We start from the raw sequence: 19,885 nt of genomic DNA on the forward strand, positions 1-19,885 counted from the left end.
TTGTTACTTATGGAAAGAAAAATGTCTTTTAGTTCAATCTCATTCGGTCTCGCTTTCCTTCTAAAGTTAATTTAAATTTCACAACGTTTCTGACATAGTTTTTCCATATGAAAACTTGTTTTGCAACAATCTCTGTCTATTTTTTTGCAAAATAAATGACGTAGCATTTTGCGTTCTCAGTATTGCTTCTTCTAATCTTCTGCATTGTTTACTTCTCTTTCAGTTTGTAAAATGTGGCTATGCGGGCACAAATTTTCCAACCCATATTTTTCCATCGCTTGTTGGTCGACCGCTAGTGCGATCGTCTCAGAAAGTCGGAAATATAGAAATCAAGGTTCGTTTTTGCCTATCCATTTTTTTATACTTTTCTTTTGCTGGACATCATGAAGTTGTTTGCCTTATCCACTCTGCCGCTCATAACTGGTTCTATTTTTTCCATCACATTCGCAGCATTGAAGGGTTCCTTGTTTCTTGATTTCACTTTTCTATGATAAGGGAACTTGTTAGTGTTCTGCTTATTAGACCATTTTTATTCCGACTTCTCTGTTTAAAAGTCAAGTTTGATGGATATTTTTTCCTTTCCGCCTGTTTTAAACGAAGAGTAACCCCAATTTTCTATAAAACTATTCTCAGCAGAGGTACTTTATTCTCAGTAATTTGTTGGAAGCTGTCGAAGTTATGGTTTTTGCTAAACACATGTGAGGTTCCGTCCACTCGAGATCCAATTTTTCCTGTTTCATGTTCATACCGGCTTATTTCGAAATGCCCACAAAGATATACTAAGTGGTGTACTTTGTAATGCTATTACTACATTATAAATGATATTGTAGGGAGTACCCAAACATTTCATCATTCTAATTGTTTTTTATGTTTAATTTTTCTAGTACTTAGTGTTGTGACTGGCTTAGCGTTGCTTGGAATTATTTGTAAAGCCATGGTTTTTCTTTTGCTCCATGCAAAAATCGTGTTAACTTCATTCAGCAGTGCGAAAAAGGTGATGGTAGTTTTCTTTGCTGAATTCCTACTCTTCTCACAACAACGGCAAATCAAATTATTTGCTGAAGTTATGAGGAATATTAAATTATGAGGAAGCCTGAGATTAACTAGTACAATTCTGTCAACTGTCTATTCGATAGAAAATATTTTAATCAGTTTCGTATTGTTTTGAGTAGTTTGGCAGTAAGTCCACAACTTCTGATTTTATCCCTTCCCAATAAGCTTGAAAATGCTGTGCCTGCCTTGGACTCTCACTGATAAGAGAATGACGTGAACATCATAAAGATTTTAAGCATTTCAAGCAGCCTTAGTGATTTTATATTTTGTTGATGGAAACGGAATAAATTTCTTCACCTTAGTTGTGCAAAGAGTCTCCGAGGTTTAAGTGTCGTTATATTTAAACTATTAAATTATTAAAATTAAACCAATCATTAAAATTACTAATAAATTATGATTAACAGATCAAGCCTAAATCGAACAATTGATTGAAAAGGCGCTTAAATTAGTCGCATTGACATTTCTTCGAATTATTTGACGTTTCTTTCGATATTACGGAAATTGCGTATTTTCTTCAAATCAGGCTTATCTGACCCATTTATCTTAGTCCAGTTTTTGAAAGGTTATTCTTTCCGTTGCTTGAATAGGCGTATTCTCGTGCTTATCGTATCTTCAAAATCTTCAAAACTGATCATATCGATTTTTTTGAGCTGGTTACTTTCCCTATATTTATGAGTGTAGTTCCAACATTTCAGAGCACTAAGGATAGAGCTAAGCGTTCTCTTGTCCTCAGTTTATCGGTTAACTGTATTGTGTGTGAAGGCTTTGCCGATGAATTTTTAACTGATCTTCAGTAGTTTTTCTTCTTTGCGTCCGCTAGCGATGTCTTCATATTCGATGTATTCGGCGGTATTTCCATTATTATTCTTTTTCATTTTGATAACTAGAATTTCCCAGTTTTAATGGTATCTTAGAGGGAAGTACGAAGTTAACATCAAGATGTTATAGGTTTGTTGTGCTTTGCAATTCTAGTTGTGAAAACTAGAATAGCAAAATTGGTGTTTTAATTCTGGATTTTACTCTTGATTTTGAAATTTTTATGAGGAAACTTGTGTTGTAGTGCACCGGATATTAATGGTTATCATTTCATCGCGCAATATTATTTAGGACCTTATGGTGGGCGAGGAATGCTCACAACTTCGACAAATGCTTGATATATCGTACCCAATGGACAATGGCATTGTACGTAATTGGGAGGACATGGCTCACGTATGGGATCATACATTCGGGCCGGATAAATTGGATATCGATCCGAAAGTGAGTAGCTCTCGTCCCGAAGTTTTTTGATCAAGATTCTTTTGGACTTTATTTTATTTCTTATTCAACCTTCTGCTTTGAAAACGTAGAAAAGTTGTTGTTGTTTCCCATTGCCTGCGCCTTTTGTGATGAAATCGCTGCAGCTATTATGGTATTAGTGCATCGCAGTCTTCTTTGTGTGGCCTCGTTTTGGCTGAGTGCGAATCTTGAGAGTTCTCAAAAGGGGTGATGATGGTGGCTACGGCGCGAATTCGTTGTATTTGTGCAGAAATTTGTGTCGATGGAAATTCGTTGGGATTCCTTATAGATGAAGAAAGGATTCTTGCCTCTTATGGTTACTTGTTGACACATCTGTACCGGAGACCGAGACCAAGTTCGAATTTGTACAAAATGATCACCATTTTTGTGGAATTCTTTCAATTCTGCTATCCGAGAGTTTCCTCGTAGATCTCGCAGTGTATGGCTGTTATACATGACTTTGCACAACAACTTAGACGTCAGCATTTGGTCACATTTCGCGAAAAACAACAAGAAACCCTCATCGCGACGATCATAATCATGAACAACTCGAACGTCATTCCCTTTGCTCGTAGCAGTGTTTCAAGAGTTGAAAGATCAGCACAAGAGAGATTTTATCAATAAGGTAGCCGCGTAAATCTAAGCAAACTAGTTAAATCATGGGAGTCTTTAGAATAAGAGCACTGAAAGCTCTTATGAAAACGATGCTAATCATTTTTCGAGAGGAATTTCCAACTTTTTGGTGTCTTCCAAAATTTGAATCATTACGGAGTGTAAACAGACTTTTTTTTTAATTTCAAGTTCTTAAATGTATTGTCAATTGAGTACAAATAGAAAGCTGCTTCGTAACAATATGCCTTGAATGTTGAATTGGGTTTTTAGGTTCTTAAGTAAGGCTTTTTGTTTTATGATCTTTTTCGTTTCTTTCTTCTTCATGCTAAGAGAAAGGTATGCTGCGTAAGAACGTAAGAAATTTGTTCCATCAAGATTTTCATCCTTAAAAAGAGGTGTTGTCAAATATTAGTCAACTCTCATATGGTAAAGGATAACAATTTATAAGGCTTCCTTGAACGTGGAAAGGCTGCAAAATACGAATACGTACTTTGCCTTTTCGAAATAAAATGAACTCATACACATAACCAACCTTTCGCTTTATTAGATATTATTATTTTTTTGTTTTGGAAATGTCCCTAAGAATTATTTGCATCTGCTTGAGCATGGAGTTTGTTCCCAAAACACACAAATTGGGGTGATTCAAGCCGATGACTCGGGCAGACAATTATGATTTGAATCAGTATTTGTGCAGGCGCATGGTTAATCTGAGTGACTCAGTTATGGTCTAACGGGTAGGTTAGTCATGCGCTATGAATTTGAAGAAGACGTTATTGGATCTGGTCCGCTCAATAAGGGAAGAAGTGTAATAAGGAGACGATTGACCCTCAAGTTGATTTCTTTCAGCAAAATGGTTAGAACGTGGCGAGATAAACCCAAAATTTACCCATTACCCAAAATTTTCCAAAAATATTCTGTGTGTAAACGTTTTGTCTTATTTCAAGTTTTTTTCGTCTTTCTGTTTATGAGTTTGGATTTCTACACGTTACTGATCCTTTAAAATAATAACTGAAACGTGCAATTTGTAAAATCGGGTAGTTCGCGCTTGGAACATTAGTCAGCACGCATTCGTCACCAGAATGATACAGGCAGGTGAAGAGCGCTTTTGTGTAGTAAACCAGGATGGGTAGTAGTGAGGGTAACTGTTTCTAAGATAAGTTGTCCCGGACGGTGACAAATCACTTTTTTCATTGGCCTTGTTTACATTTCCCCACTTCATGTGAGGTCAGAATAATTTTTTTGGTTACTTTCTTGGTTTTTAGTTTTATTCCTCATATATGTGATATGCTGATCATAGTCGTGACGTGCATTTTTTTTTTACCCAGAACTCGTTACAGCGAAGTTTTGAAGTTATGTTATAGGTGTACTGTAGGATCTTTTTCCTTTTTCGGAATCTTATGGGACTTTGTCCAGTAGAATTACTTCGTATGCGATAACAAATATGCTATTTTCTGATCTGATTTTCTCAGAATTCGTGCGGGAAAACACTTAACGCAAGAATAGGAACTATGATTCATAATAATATATATCCTCCTCACGGAAAGTGAAAACCCTTGATAGGCTTGGATCCAAATCGACGTTGTTTTCTCGCCAGATTTAATTGGCATCTTCAGCAGTACACTCGAGAACAGCGTACATCTAAATGTATTGAATGTCGGCCGCCAAAGAGATACAGTGGGCTTCCGTATTCCGCGTCTTTTGGCAAAACTAGCGTTTTTTTTTTTTGTTCGCGAACTTGCACAATAAAGGTAGATCCTTCATCAACCGTTGCAGAAATCTGGTAGCAGTGTTTCAGATTTTTTCAAACCCCCAGCTTTAGTAAATCTTAGCCTAGCACCATTATCTAAATGAGCCTTCCAAAGAGGTCCTATCATTTACCTGCGAGACTTTAAGATCGTAGCGACTGTTCGTGCCTTTATAGTTCAGTGTTGAGTGTATAAATTTTTAAAGGAATGCAAATTGCTGTTGACGGAACCTCCGCTGAATCCAAGCAGTAATCGTGAGCGTCTCTTCCAAGTGATGTTTGAGCAGTATGGTTTCCATTCGATACATGTGGCCGTCCAGGTAGGATTTTTTTTTCAAAGCTTAGTCCAGCAATCAATAAACAAGTAGACACTTCTGCATATACCAACACCGTATAGCGGGAGTAGTCTCAAAAAGCTTTTCAGTTTTCGCTTAATTGCAATCTTCTAGTTTTTTTTTCTCTAATTGGAAAATGATTTTTTTAGGCAGTTTTGACTCTATATGCCCAAGGGTTGCTGACTGGTGTGGTGGTGGATTCGGGCGATGGAGTTACACATATTTGCCCAGTATACCAAGGCTATGCTTTGCATCATCTGACACGACGACTAGATATCGCTGGACGCGACATCACCCGTTATTTGATCAAGGTTGGAAAATTCTTGCTAGACCTTTCCTGGTCTTTATGATGTCTATATACTGATCGATCTAGCTGCTTCTGCTTCGTGGATACAACTTCAATCACTCAGCTGATTTCGAAACAGTACGGTTAATGAAAGAGAAGCTGTGCTACGTGGCCTATGATGTGGAGCAGGAACAGAAGTTGGCGTTGGAGACCACAGTATTGTCTCAGACGTATACGGTAAACTTTTCCTACCGTTTTATTTTTCATTGCTTTCAATTTAGTTTTTTCTCTTTTGTAGCAGCGGATTTGCCGTTTTTGCTTTCGCTTCCATGTCACAATTATTTTCCAAAGTATGTATTGACATGAGAATTTTTTTAGCATTATCCAATCGATTTTATCATACTGATCCGATTGTTGACTAGGATCTCTCTCCTGTTTCTCTGAAAACATAACGAAGCTTCTGAAGAAGTGTTTTTGCTTGTCTTTTCTAGAAGCAACTTCAATTGCACAGGTTGTTACTTCCCTGCAGCTATTTCATCGAAATAACTGCTCAGTTTGTTCCTATTTCATGTTACACCTAGTAGAATCATTTTTATTGCACTGTGCTCAATTTCCTGAAAATAGTGCCAAAAGAAGTAGAATTTTTGTTTTCGTTGTCTTATTTACTATTTCAAGAAATCTCTGATGCACCTGTCCCAAGCAAAAATAGTGGTCTAGGGTTTCTATGAGGTAACAAAGTCGTTATATGGTATCTCCAAGATTATTCTCTTCATTTTTCGTAGGAGGGTAGTTTCTCGAATTAAATCTGATGAATCTTTCAAATTTTTGTAACGAATAATTGCCACCAAGAGACAACATTTTTTCCTCCTTTTTGTCGTTTTGTGCCCGCCGCTGCTATTTTTCACTGAGCCATTTGATCTTTGAAAATATCTATTCACAAGCAGTATTTCGACTGTTGCACATTTTTTTAAAATCTCTGATCTTCGGTCTTATCTTATTTTTATTCTACTATTTTGTTGAAATGTTCTAGTTCTGTGCCTTTCTGCCTGTTTTAAAACTCAAAAATTCGTGAAATATTATGCAAATAGTTTGGTACTTCCGGTCGCAAACTTATGGAAAAAAAGATCCCTCTAGTCGAGTAAACCCGAACTTTTTGTAAGTTCGACTTTGGAATGTCATAATAATGTGTCGCACTGTGCTAATTGCTGGAACCTCGTTTATGTGTTGGAAGTTCTGCGCATGTATTTTTTGCCGAACTGGCGCCAGTATTATAGTCGGGTGCATTGCTTCAATTGGTTCGAATTCACACGAACGAATAATAGTATTATTATCCGGACTTACATAGGCATAACTTCATTGCTTTTGAGGTATATCATTTCGTTCGGATATGACCAGGACTACAAATTTTCATGTACTGCAGGTAATAGTTCAAAATATTGAGGAAATAAACATTTGAAAGCAAGAAGAACTTATTAGTTGCGGATTGCTGGAGTGGGATGTCATTTAGGAGTCTAACCTTTTCTTAGCTTTTTCTTTCTCCTTTTTTCCTTACTCTAATCTTTTTTAAAAGTTTTTTTTTTCATTTTATCACAATAGAACTTAAGAATCTATACTTTTTGTAGTGTTGGAACCATGGGATTTGCTCTCAATTTTTGGTTAGCGGAAAAACCAGAGCTCTTCGTCTAACTGACTTTATTTTTAGAGACAATTTTTTCACTATTTCTTTAGAAATTTTAAATGTCGTTTTCTCAGAGCTGAAAGTATCTCTATCGTTCTGCAGCTGAGTTTTTTTTTTCATATTGAGCTTGCACCTGAAGTGTATAGTATGTATATGTTGAATTTGCCTTTTGAAGCTATCTTTTTCCTTTTGTTCGGTTCTTTTCTTTCTATGAGCTGGCATGGCCGCTAAATTAATGACAAGAATATCAAGCTATACGCATGTACTCATTTGTCTAAAGGTAATTGTCGATGCAGTAGCGATGTTATTTTTTTTTTGTTCCGTGTAACGCTCCGAAGCTTATACATCATTGTAGTTCCTTCTTATAGATTGCAGAGGACTAATAAGAGAAGAGTAGGGTCAAAACGGCATGAAGCACGTACGGAGCTGCTTGCGCGGGTTCTCTCGAGGCGCCTCGGTGGAGCGTAGCGGCTAGGAGAGCGGTGAAACCCTTGCTGGCACCATCGCTGCAGTTTGCGACGGTCCCTACTCGGTCCCAACTGCTGCCTCTACCGCGTCGCGTACGCAAATGCACCGCAACTATACCGTAATTCATGTCGTTTTACCCGATTATAGAATAGTTATGGTGTAGAGGGAGAGGCGATCTCTTTGAACGGTTGTAATTGAATGTGGTTCAGTCCAGAGGTGGGCGTGATCCTTCAAACGAAGCGTGTGGTTTTCGAGCACTTACGATATAAAACAAAAACTAAGGTCAGATTATGGATATTAAAGAGGGACGGCATTGATATTGATATATCGTTGTATTTGCATGAAAATCAAAAATATTCTGGTGGAGCCGACACTTTAATTTTTTGAAAACTCGCTTGGGGCCTGTCACAGAAATTGCCAAGTTTTGATCTATATGGTTCACTGATCTCATTCCTACATTCTTGATTATTTATATCCGCCCCAGCCATTTATGTTCAATTTTTCTTAGTTGAAGGCTAAGTCACATCATCTAGGTGGTCGTTAAGTCAATTTTTTTAATCGATTTGCAGTTTTCTTAATTCTTTTTTTGAAGATACTATCAACTTATAACCAAAATTTTATATTTTAGTTTAAAATGGTCATTGTATGCTTATTTTTTTCTTGACGGGTACTTCTGAGTTTTTTTTTTTCGTTTTTAGCTGAGATCATGGAGTTACGCGATAGGGTTTTAGAGGACACATGTTGAGGTTGAAATTTCATAGATATTTACTCTGAGTTAGTACTTTTTGAGGGTTCTGCAAATCATTTCACATGCTATCTTTATACCTTTTCCTCTATTAATTCTATTCCAGTTGCCAGATGGCCGTACGATTCGACTTGGAGGAGAGAGGTTCGAAGCCCCAGAAGTGCTTTTCCAACCTCATCTCATAAATGTGGAAAAACCGGGACTATCAGAGACATTGTTCGGATGCATTCAATCTAGCGATATTGGTGAGCTAAATACGAACACATTTCGTGGAAAATAAGCACTTGAATGAGATGTGCAGATACTCGGCTCGATTTCTACAAACATATTGTGCTGTCCGGTGGATCAACGATGTATCCTGGTCTTCCAAGTAGACTGGAGAAAGAAATGAAGCAGTTATATCTAGATCGTGTTTTAAAGGGAAATACAGATCTCTTTCAGGTTGGGTTTTTTACTCTGATTTTTCCTACGTTTGTCTCATTCACTAGCATTGGAATCTTTTTTTCCATATTCTCCTTTTCAAATAAGTATTTGTATTAGTGTGAATGAGGTGGTAGCGGGGTTGCCGATTAGGCCCAATCTTGGTGATTTAATAATCGAATATCGATTAATTGAATCTTATTCCCAGGAGTTGTGGGTGATGAAATCGATCGATGGCTATTGAAATCTACTGATGAGTGGATCAATTGTCTTTCTGCGGTACTTTTTGTAGCTTAGATTTAAGCAAATTCGTTGAAGCTCTCAAACGAGAGAAATCAAAAGTCGCTTCTTCATTCTTTTGATTAGTTTTTGATCTCCGATCCCTCACTGCTGTTGGTGTATGACAAACGACAAATTGGTCACGCATGTCCCCGTGCATGTTTGCTGGAAAGTTAAAGACGTCACTCGTGGCTTTTCTTCAAGTCATGGGAATCTAATCAAACCCTCATGTGGTCCGAGCAGTTTTTCGCTTGAAACGCTCATCACGATTTGAACGAGTTTTGTCCGCGTCGTCTTTTTGCAGTGCATATTATGGTAATGTTTTCGCATGTATTCTGCTTGTTCTACGAGCAGATCGACTGTGGCCGCATGTTCCGGCTTAACATATTCAAATAGACATTTGCCGTACACAACTGAGGGACTTGTTGATGGGTCATGTACACACATTTACGATGAAGATAAAGTATGAAGTGTCTTGTGAGAATTTTCATTTGAAATTTTCAAGAGAAGTCAGTATATAAACATTTAGTTAATAATGACATCTTTGAGTAAGACAGAAGCGGCCCTTATATGGATCTCCTCTGAAAAAAAAAAGTGTTTTCCGTAGCACAGGGGACTCAGTTTGATTGAAAATTAGCACTGATAAAGAGTATAGCAGTTGTAGAGTTTGTTTATTTCAAGGGTATTGTTCACTGTAACTCTAGTAGATGATTTCACGCTTTTGATGGATTGGGTTTGACCCAGGTGTACGCAAGTCGTATGAAAGTTCTCCAATTTGTCAATTTCGACATGAGAAATGCAGTTCATAAGTATTTAGTTTACGAGCTTTCAGCAAAATACTCACGTATGTTACTGTTTTATTTTGTAATGGACATTCTAGATAAAATTTGAATAAAATTTGAGTACCTTAAGATGAAATTCACAATTCATGACACAGTTCTTGCACAGTTCTAGTGCAGCCATGGGTAAATTTTCCGGGATTGAGGAATTTCAAGTATTGTTTTTCATTAGTGTTGTATTGTTTTGTTTTTCTTTAAAAGTTTTTCGATGAACCCTTGGTATTCTTTAACTATGAGACCTTTGGTATGGAATGAAATAACACTTGTGTTCTTGGTTCAACTCCAATCCAATAAATGCCGCAAGTTGTTAGTGTGGAACTTCAGTTTAAAAGTGTGATGGGCATATTTGAACAGAGGAGATCCTATCTCTAATGAGTGTCCGTGTAATTGAATGATGTTGGGTAGAAATCCATCAAGGAAAACTGTCAACCTGTTTATTGGGATGCAGTTTTAGTGTTTCTTCATTCGCAGTTAGTATATTATATTGGGATACAATATTCTGCTGTTCTGGTTATTTTTTTTTGCTGTGCCATCATTGAATACCAATCTTTTTCTCTATAGCCGCAAGTATTGTGCTAAAATTCTGCTATTTTTACAGTTACAGCTGTAGTTACAAATTTATTCTCTTTACAGAAGTTTAAAGTACGTATCGAGGCGACACCTTTCCGAAAACATATGGTTTTTCTTGGTGGCGCTGTGTTAGCGAATATTATGAGGGATAGGGACCAAGTAAGTAATTTTCCTCATACTTTTGTATTTGATATTCGTACCTATTTATGCAAGATGATTTTTATGGAAGGACTACGGTTATTACATTGTCATAGTGTATTTTACCCCTTCCATTTATGTCTTATTGTAGAGCTGCAGTCATTCTATGTACTTGAACGTTTTTCTAGCGTTTTTTTCCTCTTGTCTTTTTAGTTTGTTCTTCCGCGGAGGCGGTTGTCTCTTTGTGTACTTATGTAGAATGTCGTTTTCCTTGAAATTCCATTTTGTTTCTTTTCAAAGCAAGAAACGACCTAGTCCCAAAAATGTATTATTTCTTTTACTGACCGGGAAGTGCGCGATGAATAGCTTTAGTACTCGCCGACGAGTTTTTTTTTTTTGCGTGATGTTTTTGCTGATGTTTGAAGAGTGACGTGCTGGTCAAGTGGCTAATTTTGTTATGTTCTTGCTATTTGTTTGCAGCAAACTTCAGAAATGCCAAAGATTTGTTGAGTTTCTTTGCAACATTGCTAGATTTACATTGGATGGGGCTCAAATGAAATAATGATTCCTCCAAAAAGAAGTTTTTCCTCTGAAAGGATAGTAGTTCCCTTATTCCCTTATTGTCAGGTGTGGTCAAAAAGTGTTGTAGCCTCATAGAAAAGTGCATGGAAACTTGATTTTTGGTTGATAAACAAAATTGCTGGAAGCAGCTGACGAAAGTCCGCCTTAGGTCTATCTAAAAGAGCTAAATGTTCTTTTTGCATATGTCTGAGAGCTTTCTTAAATCAACACTGTTGAAATTTTTTGAAACAGGTGATTTCAGTTATCAAGGTTATAAGAAAGGCCCTTTCTGTATTTTGTCTGCTGTGTTAACATGGAACATTGCGTTTCTACGCTTCATTGCGGATTCTTTGTGTAGATACACGTGCAACAGCCTATTTTCTTAACATTATTGGGATTCTTGGGATAGTTTTTCAGCTGGATCAGTAATCATTACCATTGCACTATAAAGAAGTTTTTGCTAAGCTAGATCCCAGTACAATTGGGGAATCATTTGGAAAACTTATTCCTTCTTTGGTGCTTCTTCAGTCATAAATTATTGGGAAATTACAGAAATGGAGGGTTGTTTACTCCCTTAGACGTCTAAGTTTTTGTTAACCGTCAAGCAAAAGTTGTATTTTCTTTTTCAGAACATTTGTGATTTAAAGAATTGGTTCGCCTTTGATTCGTCCTTACCAATGTTTGCAAAATGCTACCCATGTAGGTCTTTTGGTCAGACGGTGGCACAGAGACCAATCTATAACGAGCACGATGGACGCGTCCTTTACAAAGAAAATTTATGCCACCTGAATTTCTTTTCTTTGAGGTCTGATTGCTTTTTCTTGACAACAGCACTGGTTTGGTGGGATAAGGCAAATGTTTACCCTAACATTCACTATCATAGCTCTGGATAAGAGTTCCTAGTTTAGAAGTTTGTGGAACTTCCAAATCCTATAGAATAATCCTTTTTTACGGTGCTCTTCTTTTTTCGACTGGGTTAAGATCGTTCTTTTCCGGGTGTGTTTGTTGTTAGTGCGGTCAGGATCAGATGCCATGCCAGTTAGCATTTGACCGTGTGATTTAATCCGTACTTTGTGAACTTGAACCCATGAAAACTATCGAAATTCTTTTTTTTTTCATCGATCTATCACCATGTTCATACCCCTGCACTATTTTTTGCCAGAAATGTTTTAGATTAAAAAAATCTTCATACTTGCTTGAGGGCAAAGTCACGACTAAAGCATAATTCTTTGACAGAACACTTTTTGGGGAGCAAAAGAGAAATTTCATAATTGAACTTGTATTTCCGTTGCTCTTTTGGTCATATACATGATTTTCAATATTTAACCATAGAATAAGATAGATAATAAGATAAAATAGCTTACCTTCACGACTACTCATAATAATTGTGATGACTCTTCTTTTCCCTCAGCCGTCAGACATGAAGACTTTTTAATCCTCTGTGGTGTGAGGAGGAAAGTATAGTTTTTCTTTTGGCGGGAGAAAATTGAATCAAGCTCTCAGATCAAAGAATTTTGTTTGGCGAAAAATCTTTATCTATGTAATAGGTGTACGATTCTGCATTGTCCCCATAAAATTTGATGCAGATGATCAAAAAGTAATTTTACTTTTCGATTTGCAGTATTCACAAAAATGTTGCCCACTTTTGGGAGCACAGTCTGGAATATCCTGTATGAAACTAGTTTATATAGATCGGTGCAAAGTTTTTATTCAGAATATTGCCTGGCGAGAGAGCTGAACGCACAGGAAATAGGAAAAGGGAATATATAACATTGAAAATGTGTAATTTTAAGCATTTCTGGTCACGTTGGATGTTTTATCAAATTTTGGGTTTCAGTAAGATTATATGCTAAGATATCTCTATTTCATCTTTGAAATCCTCTGTTCTTCCCATATTAAATTCTTAATTTTTAACTTATCGGGGTCCAATATCGGGTTGTTGAAGATGTATAGGTCCATCTAATTTTTTCGATTTCTGAGTGATTTCAAGAATTTTTGATTTCTAGTACCAACAAAATGCATGTGCAGCAAAGTTCTAGAACACTACGTTTAAAGAACAAATGAATTTTTCATTTTTTTTAATCGAAAAATCTTTGGGAACGATTTTATTTTATTACCACTTCAAGTTCTTTAGTATGCCTCTTCTAAAATTGTTAGGATGGAGGAATAGCTTATGGATAGATTTCAGGGCTTCAAAAACAATCAAATTTTGGTGGTAAATGTAAAACCAGCATCCACGCATAGCAGAAAGCTGGAGAAATCGCATCCACTTGTGGTTAATGATTCAGCACTAATTATTAATTAAAATAAATTATCAATCAACTAATTATGTGATCTTCAACCGTTTTCTATTCGTGTTTTACATCTTTTGAATAGGTGTTGACAACTCTAAATAATAAGCTTTTGTAATTCGGACAAAGGCTGAATATCTTCATTCCTTTTTTTCGAATTGCAAGCGTACAAATATTCTGCAGTGGTTGTAAAAACGTACCTAGAATTATTCATGGATAAATATGTACAAAAAGTGTTCGCCGAGACGTTTCTATTTGAATTTACGTAGAAGAACTCATGGAGCGCGCCTAATGTGGTCACTATCACGTTGGTCTTCACATAGACATGTTAAAAATTTTTTAGCAATCATTTCGCATTTTTCCACCAGTGTAAGAACTGTTTTTTTTCTTTTGTATTTGTCTTGTTCTGCATATTTTTGCACTAATTTCATTATCATGTCAATAATATGGAAAATAATTTTTTTTCTCGCTTCCATCGTCTAACGATAACCGATAACAGTTTGAGCAACTACGAATTGACCGTACTTTTAAAAACCGCTTGAAAAAAGAAAGAGAAAAATTCCTACGATAGCAGGAACATGGGTTTCTTCCTGATTTCCATTATTCGCTCTCTTTCCCATGACCGTAGTAAGGGCATCTGCTTCGTAATTTTTACACGTATTCATCTCCGACAGGTTCTCACGAGACCGCTTGAGAAGTTGCAGAATTCGAGTGATGACTCATATACTTATTTCTATTTATTTATTTATTTATTTATTTATTTATTTATTTATTTATTTATTATTTCTATTTCTTATTTTTCTTATTTTCAACATTTTGTAGAAAAATTAATTATAAATCTTTCTAGGACTTTTGGATCTCGAAACGTGAGTACGAGGAAGGTGGTCTGCAGCGATGCTTAGTGAAATTGGGCATTAAATAAGTTCGTTGTACGATAATTCGTCAGTCAAGGAGGTTGTTCTGAAACTCAACTCATTTTCTCGTTCCAGTGCTGCATGTTCAGTTATATATTGAAGGTGTTTTGTTTGACTTTTGTAGGACGGTTTTCTAATATTTAAATTATTGATTTTTTTTGTCCCAAATGTGATAGTTATTATAAGGCTAATAATGCTCGTCTTGTTAATATGCGCCGTATGTGTGTTGTTATCGGTCACTTTTTTTCCTATATATGTATATGCTCTACTGCTCACTCCGAAGCTCTTACGATGAACTCGGTCGACACTCGCGTGTACATTTTTTAATGTCTCTATCTGTCTGTCTGCCTGTTTGTTTGTCTGTCAGTCAGTTATTCAGTCAGACAGTATGTCTGTCTGTCTGTCTGCACTTGTCCACCATTTTCGTGTGTATTGCGTGTTAAAGGTAAAGTAGAATTTGCTTTTATGTTTGATATACATACATATTTATTTTTATACTGTTCCCCTTTAGTAAGTTCTTTATTAGTTCATTTTTCTATGTATGTGAGAATGGAAAAAGTTTTTTTTTTCGAATAGTAAAGTGTAGAGTTGTGCAATGAACCGGAAATTCTGAATATGTCAGTCAGGCACACGCCGGAGAACCTTACGAGTTCGTTCCCACGCGTGCCGTTGAGAACGTGCCGGGAAGCCACGCCCACTTCTATCCACCGTTCGACTCTTTTCATGGCCCATTTCTATAAATGTCCTCTCTCAATCTGGACTTGCTCTTTGTTTGCAAAGAAAAAAAAAAACTCAAACCTTGGGAGATTTCTGCTTTTATTTTTTGGGGTCAGAGCTGAGTTCGAGTCTTGAAGGAAAGTTTAGAAATGGCTACGATCCTTGTAAAATCAATCGCTTGATCGTCTTACTTGAATTCTCTTTGAATAATGGTTACCATAAGAATAAGAGGTATCCAAGGCGATATACTGCTATGGCACCTATTCAGCTGAATAAAGCATAGGCAGGCAAATTCCCCTCTCATTTTCGGGAATGGCGCCATTAATTTAAAACCCTGGATTTATTGCTGGTGCGTTTTAAGGTCGCCTTCCATCCTAACTTTACGAAGCATGTTGTGGATTTACGCAGTATTGCTTATTCGACGATGAAGTACAGGAAATTCTTCTCTTCGATTAAAAAAATTGTTCAATGAGGGATTTCTCTGGTAAAGTGGAATGTTTCAAGAACGATCGTGACCACTGTCATGATTTCACTTGCCTCTGATCCACGGTTTTCTTTGATTAATCTGATGAATTTGGATTATTCACTTCAACGCAGTACTTTTTCTTCCTTTGTTTTATGCTTGGATCGAAAGTTTCTTTTTTTTTCGGTAATTTCTGCACTGATTCTTAATGATCCCAAGTTCTACTGTTGCATATTTATGTAATGTGTCGCATGAGGCTTGAGAACCTCTCCAACAACTAATTGAAATTTAAAATAATAATAAATTAAATTAAATTGAATTACTATTTCTTGTTGTCATAGGATTCGCTAATTTATGGTTTTCGTGAGATTTATAAATCAAAAAAATTCTATCCACCCATAGGACATTACAGTCTGGGAAATAAGCTCCAGCTTTTTCTCTTCCTGCATGAATTATGAAGACGATTTATTTAAGTAATAGGTCATTTTTACGATGATCGCATTTCCACATTGAGTGATTATTACAGTCTAATACCTGGAACTTATGAATTTCAATGGTGATTCGGTGAGACGAAGATGTAGACGTAATTTTTCGAAATGATCGCAAATCGTAACACGATCCTTTATGTTTGTTCGCTCGAGCTGTAGCCAAAAATGGTGCTGATCTTCATTGACAGGTTACGTTTCGGCGTTACGCCTTCGCCGGAGCCTGGAAAAATTAAATGCCATCAGTGATTTATGAAGCTCTCAACCGCCTCTTCACCTTAAAGGCATCACTCCACGAATCTGAGGTGGTACGGATTTCAGGTGGAGTATTCGTTTACGGGGTCGTAGATTATAGGGAGAAGGGTGATTCCGTCCATTTCTTCCTAATTGCCGCAGAAAACGGCCCGGAAGATACGGCTCTGAGCGTTCCGGCGCACTATTTTCCACAACGAGTTCGACTGGAGCGCGCCAGGCTTGTGCACGCGCATCTTCCGGGCCGTTTTTTACGGGAATTAGGAAGAAATGGACGGAACAACCCCACCCCCTCTCCATAGTCTCCCATCTCGTATACGAATACTCCACCTGAAATCTGCACCACCTCAGATTCGTGGGGTGATGCCTTTAAAAGGATAGATGGGTGGGTCCTAAGAGGAAAAGATGGTGTGAAACAACGCTAACTATGTGCTTGAGTCGGTTAGGAGGAAAGAGAAATGTGTTTCGATGGTTGTGTTTCAATCTGCTATTTCAAATTAAAAAAATAAAAATTATAGCGGAATAATTTAATGATGTTTGCGCTATAAGTAACTAAATCGTACTTTTTTGGTATGGAACAGTTTGTTTGGGTTTACTAAAAATTTTATTTTGCTCATACAGTTTCACATTCGGTTCCGGGAGTCATTCTGGTAGTGCGACCTTCTAGAACTCGTCCTCAAGGAGATGTGGAGGGGGATGAGTTAATTACTTACGACTGAAGTGCCATTTCCCTCGTATGATGTTGTTCTATTCTCATTTAGTGTATTTGTGAAAGAAACAGGATGCTAACACAATAAATGAGAAAAGGACACCATCCCATGAGAAGGGACGACCACGCCCACCTACTTGACGTGAATTCACAACGTAGCCTGTCGCGTCCTTGAGGTCGAGTTCGATTTGATCCTCCAAATCATCGAAGAGTGTGGCATTGCCATTAGGTCGAGCATGGGACGCAGTGAAGAAAAAATCAGCGGACCTTGTTTTTTCTGCACACGAAAAAGAGAACAACTCATGCTGCACTTGAAAAATGGCGGCGAAGTTTGGATTATTAATTTATTGTGCGGAAAGAGAGAAAAATAAGGTATTTTGAGATAAGATATATATGTATATATAATCCATAAATTAGTGAAAACATTAGGATTACAATAACAGTAGGAGTAAGCGAAAGAAGTTAGAATTGAGTGGAACGTACGTTCACGACTGTGCTTATGCTAAGAGGTGGACGATTTTTAATGTTCTAGGTCCCAAGGCCCAAACTCTACCGCGTTACTTTTGGTGGTTACAACTTTTAACAACTATAATACCTAGAGAAATTTTTGTTTACTTTCATTACAGGATTTGTTTCAAACTTGAAATCGCTGCGCCAAGTGACAGTAGTATTGTACTCAGTTCTGAATACTCTTGTATTTTATTATTATTATTTTATTACTATTTCGTATTATTTATTGTATTTTTACTGTTTTGCCGTTCAGTTTCATGGATTATTTCAAAATACGGCAACGAGCTGACATAATTTGTTCGCAAGCTGTAAGGGTAAGTTTCGAGTTCAGCTGAATTCATCCCAAAGATACCCCAAAGATCTGGACACCTCGTCAGTGTCACTTAGGGAAACTGAGAACCACCGGGATGACGGTGGCGGAAGAGAGGCGGGTGAAGACGAAGTTGGGCCCAGTTTGGTCGCTGGAGAAGGAGGGGTTGGATAAAATTCGAGGTCTTGGTGGAGGAAAAATAAACAAAGGAAATCAATTCAGGGCAAAAAAGGATGAGAGAGTACTAAAAACTTCTGGATCTGATTTCCTACAATTTCCTTCACGAGATTTGCGAGATTTCGTTATGCCCTGTGTTTTTCTTGGATTGTGCAAAGGTCCACAAAATTTCGCTTCAGCATCCAAAAATAAGAATGTAGGCAACCAAAAGCGTTGTTATGCGCTCAGATCGCAACACAAATGAGAAACTTTGTTTTTGAGGAAAAAAAATATGACTTTTCAGATTTTTCCGCGCTGCACTGGATTTGTTTTGTAGAGATGGTTACCTTCATCCCTAGTGTGAAGCATAAATCCTTAGTTCGTAAATTACGGTTGTACAACAAAGACGCAGTAAAGTAGACAAGGTCAGAAATCAGATTTTTTTTGAAGCCGACATCGTGGATGTTATTTTCGCCATTTTCGGACCATAAAAAAATAAAATCAAATAAAAGTGATGAATGGATAAATAAGTGAAAATAGGGTTCAACGAATTTTTATCTGTTTATTTATAAAACATCTGTTTTTGTTTTTGAAATCATTTGAAGCGCTTGAAAACTTTCAAAAAAGCTCAAAAAATCCTAACCGACCAGCTAATATCAAAACTTTCCTGGATTTGGCAACTATGTGCTGCTTATTCCTAGAATTTTCCGTTTCTCTCCGCTTTTTTTCTCTGGAAGCGACCTTAAAGGCGACGACGTGAGAGGGAGGTGAGGAGGTCCGATAGTGCCAATCCTCATTTCACTCGACGTCCGTTTTTTTTGCGATGGTGTGCATCGAGAAATGCCCTTTCCTGTTCCCTGTCTATCTTAGAGTAATGGAATCGTCGTTTCGGAAGATAGCATACCGCTCCTTTACTCTGTTTTTCCACATTCTCTCTATCGTTCACTGCAAAACTTGAAATTCCGTTCCGGGTTGTGTCTCGTTAAATTAGTTCGCATCTCAATCGCCGATGGTCACTTTATTCGCACGTTCGCTAATCAAGGCGAAAGTGTTACTCGTTACTGTACCTATGCCTAGTTCTCTGCACAGATTGTCGCTTGTGGTTTTTTTTGAGGATTTTTCCAAACTTCTGACAATATTTAAACGATTAGAATTATCTACGCTCCAACTTTTAATTCAACGACTACGTGTCGTGGCAATCTTATAAAGATCTGCTTTCCGACATTATTGCTTTTCGTTTCTGCGTCTTGGACGAATTTTTTTCATCTCCTAAAATGGCCTCTTTCAGTCAAAGAGGACTAAATCTCTTTGCTGAGGGATATAGTAGTTTTTTTTTCGGGAAATTTCCATTTTTACTAGTTCTTTGAAAGCGTTTCTAAAGTATTGACGAGAGAATATTCAGTTGTTTTTTTTCTGCCAGAAGATCTCATCGTGTTGCTCTGAGGTTTTTTTTTTTTGACAAAATTTATGATCTATAAGTCGTAGACAGGTTGAGAAGAATTTTGACTTTTGTATTTTTCTAATTCTCTAATTTTTTCTACACTCATCACTGTGGTTCTTCTTTTTCTTTTTCTTCTTCTTCTTCTTCTTCTTCTTCTTCTTCTTATTATTATTATTATTATTATTATTATTATTATTATTATTATTATTATTATTATTATTATTATTATTATTATTATTAAACGGATACGATGCAATGAACACAGCTTTATTTTATTTTTAATGGATTTCTCCAATCATTTGTGTTTCGTTTTCTTCTTCTAAAAGTGGCGAACGTATTCACGACTGAGTTTACTACCTTCGCCGCTTTTTTCCCCCGACGTTCTGCGTCAATAACGTGCTGAACAAGCTATTGCTATCAAATAACACTTAAATAAAAATTGCTGAGTTTTCTCGACGCTTGCACTTTCATTTTGTTGATGTACGGCTTTTGTTGTGAATATTAACCGACGATGCTCATCTCCGACGAACGATGCTATTTGCTATTTGACGCTTTTATTCTGGAGAAATAATGCATATTGTTGTAGTGATGAAAATGCTAGTTACGATGTCAGCTCTTTTTTACATTTAATTTC

The 19,885-nt window shown here is 36.9% G+C and overlaps 1 protein-coding gene across 3 annotated transcripts in view; it reads left to right on the forward strand.

Moving 5' to 3' along the window:
- The window catches only part of RB195_015471 (uncharacterized protein), a gene marked incomplete at both ends in the record, with an annotated part of 20,506 nt that extends 6,290 nt beyond the window's left edge, over nucleotides 1–14,216 (forward strand). For 2 of the 3 annotated variants that reach the window (XM_064206203.1, XM_013453439.2), the window contains 9 exons: nucleotides 224–334; nucleotides 2,161–2,310; nucleotides 4,891–5,004; nucleotides 5,169–5,330; nucleotides 5,393–5,542; nucleotides 8,303–8,441; nucleotides 8,498–8,637; nucleotides 10,368–10,463; nucleotides 14,142–14,216. In XM_064206203.1, the coding sequence (XP_064062084.1) occupies nucleotides 224–334; nucleotides 2,161–2,310; nucleotides 4,891–5,004; nucleotides 5,169–5,330; nucleotides 5,393–5,542; nucleotides 8,303–8,441; nucleotides 8,498–8,637; nucleotides 10,368–10,463; nucleotides 14,142–14,216 (1,137 nt within the window). Of the gene's footprint in view, nucleotides 1–223; nucleotides 335–2,160; nucleotides 2,311–4,890; nucleotides 5,005–5,168; nucleotides 5,331–5,392; nucleotides 5,543–8,302; nucleotides 8,442–8,497; nucleotides 8,638–10,367; nucleotides 10,464–10,655; nucleotides 10,701–14,141 lie in introns of those variants that run through there. The other variant, XM_064206202.1, reaches the window with a different exon arrangement.
- Between the last annotated feature and the right edge of the window lie 5,669 nt (nucleotides 14,217–19,885).

Source organism: Necator americanus, chromosome V (genome assembly GCF_031761385.1).
Source record: "Necator americanus strain Aroian chromosome V, whole genome shotgun sequence".
Lineage (NCBI taxonomy): Eukaryota > Metazoa > Nematoda > Chromadorea > Rhabditida > Ancylostomatidae > Necator > Necator americanus.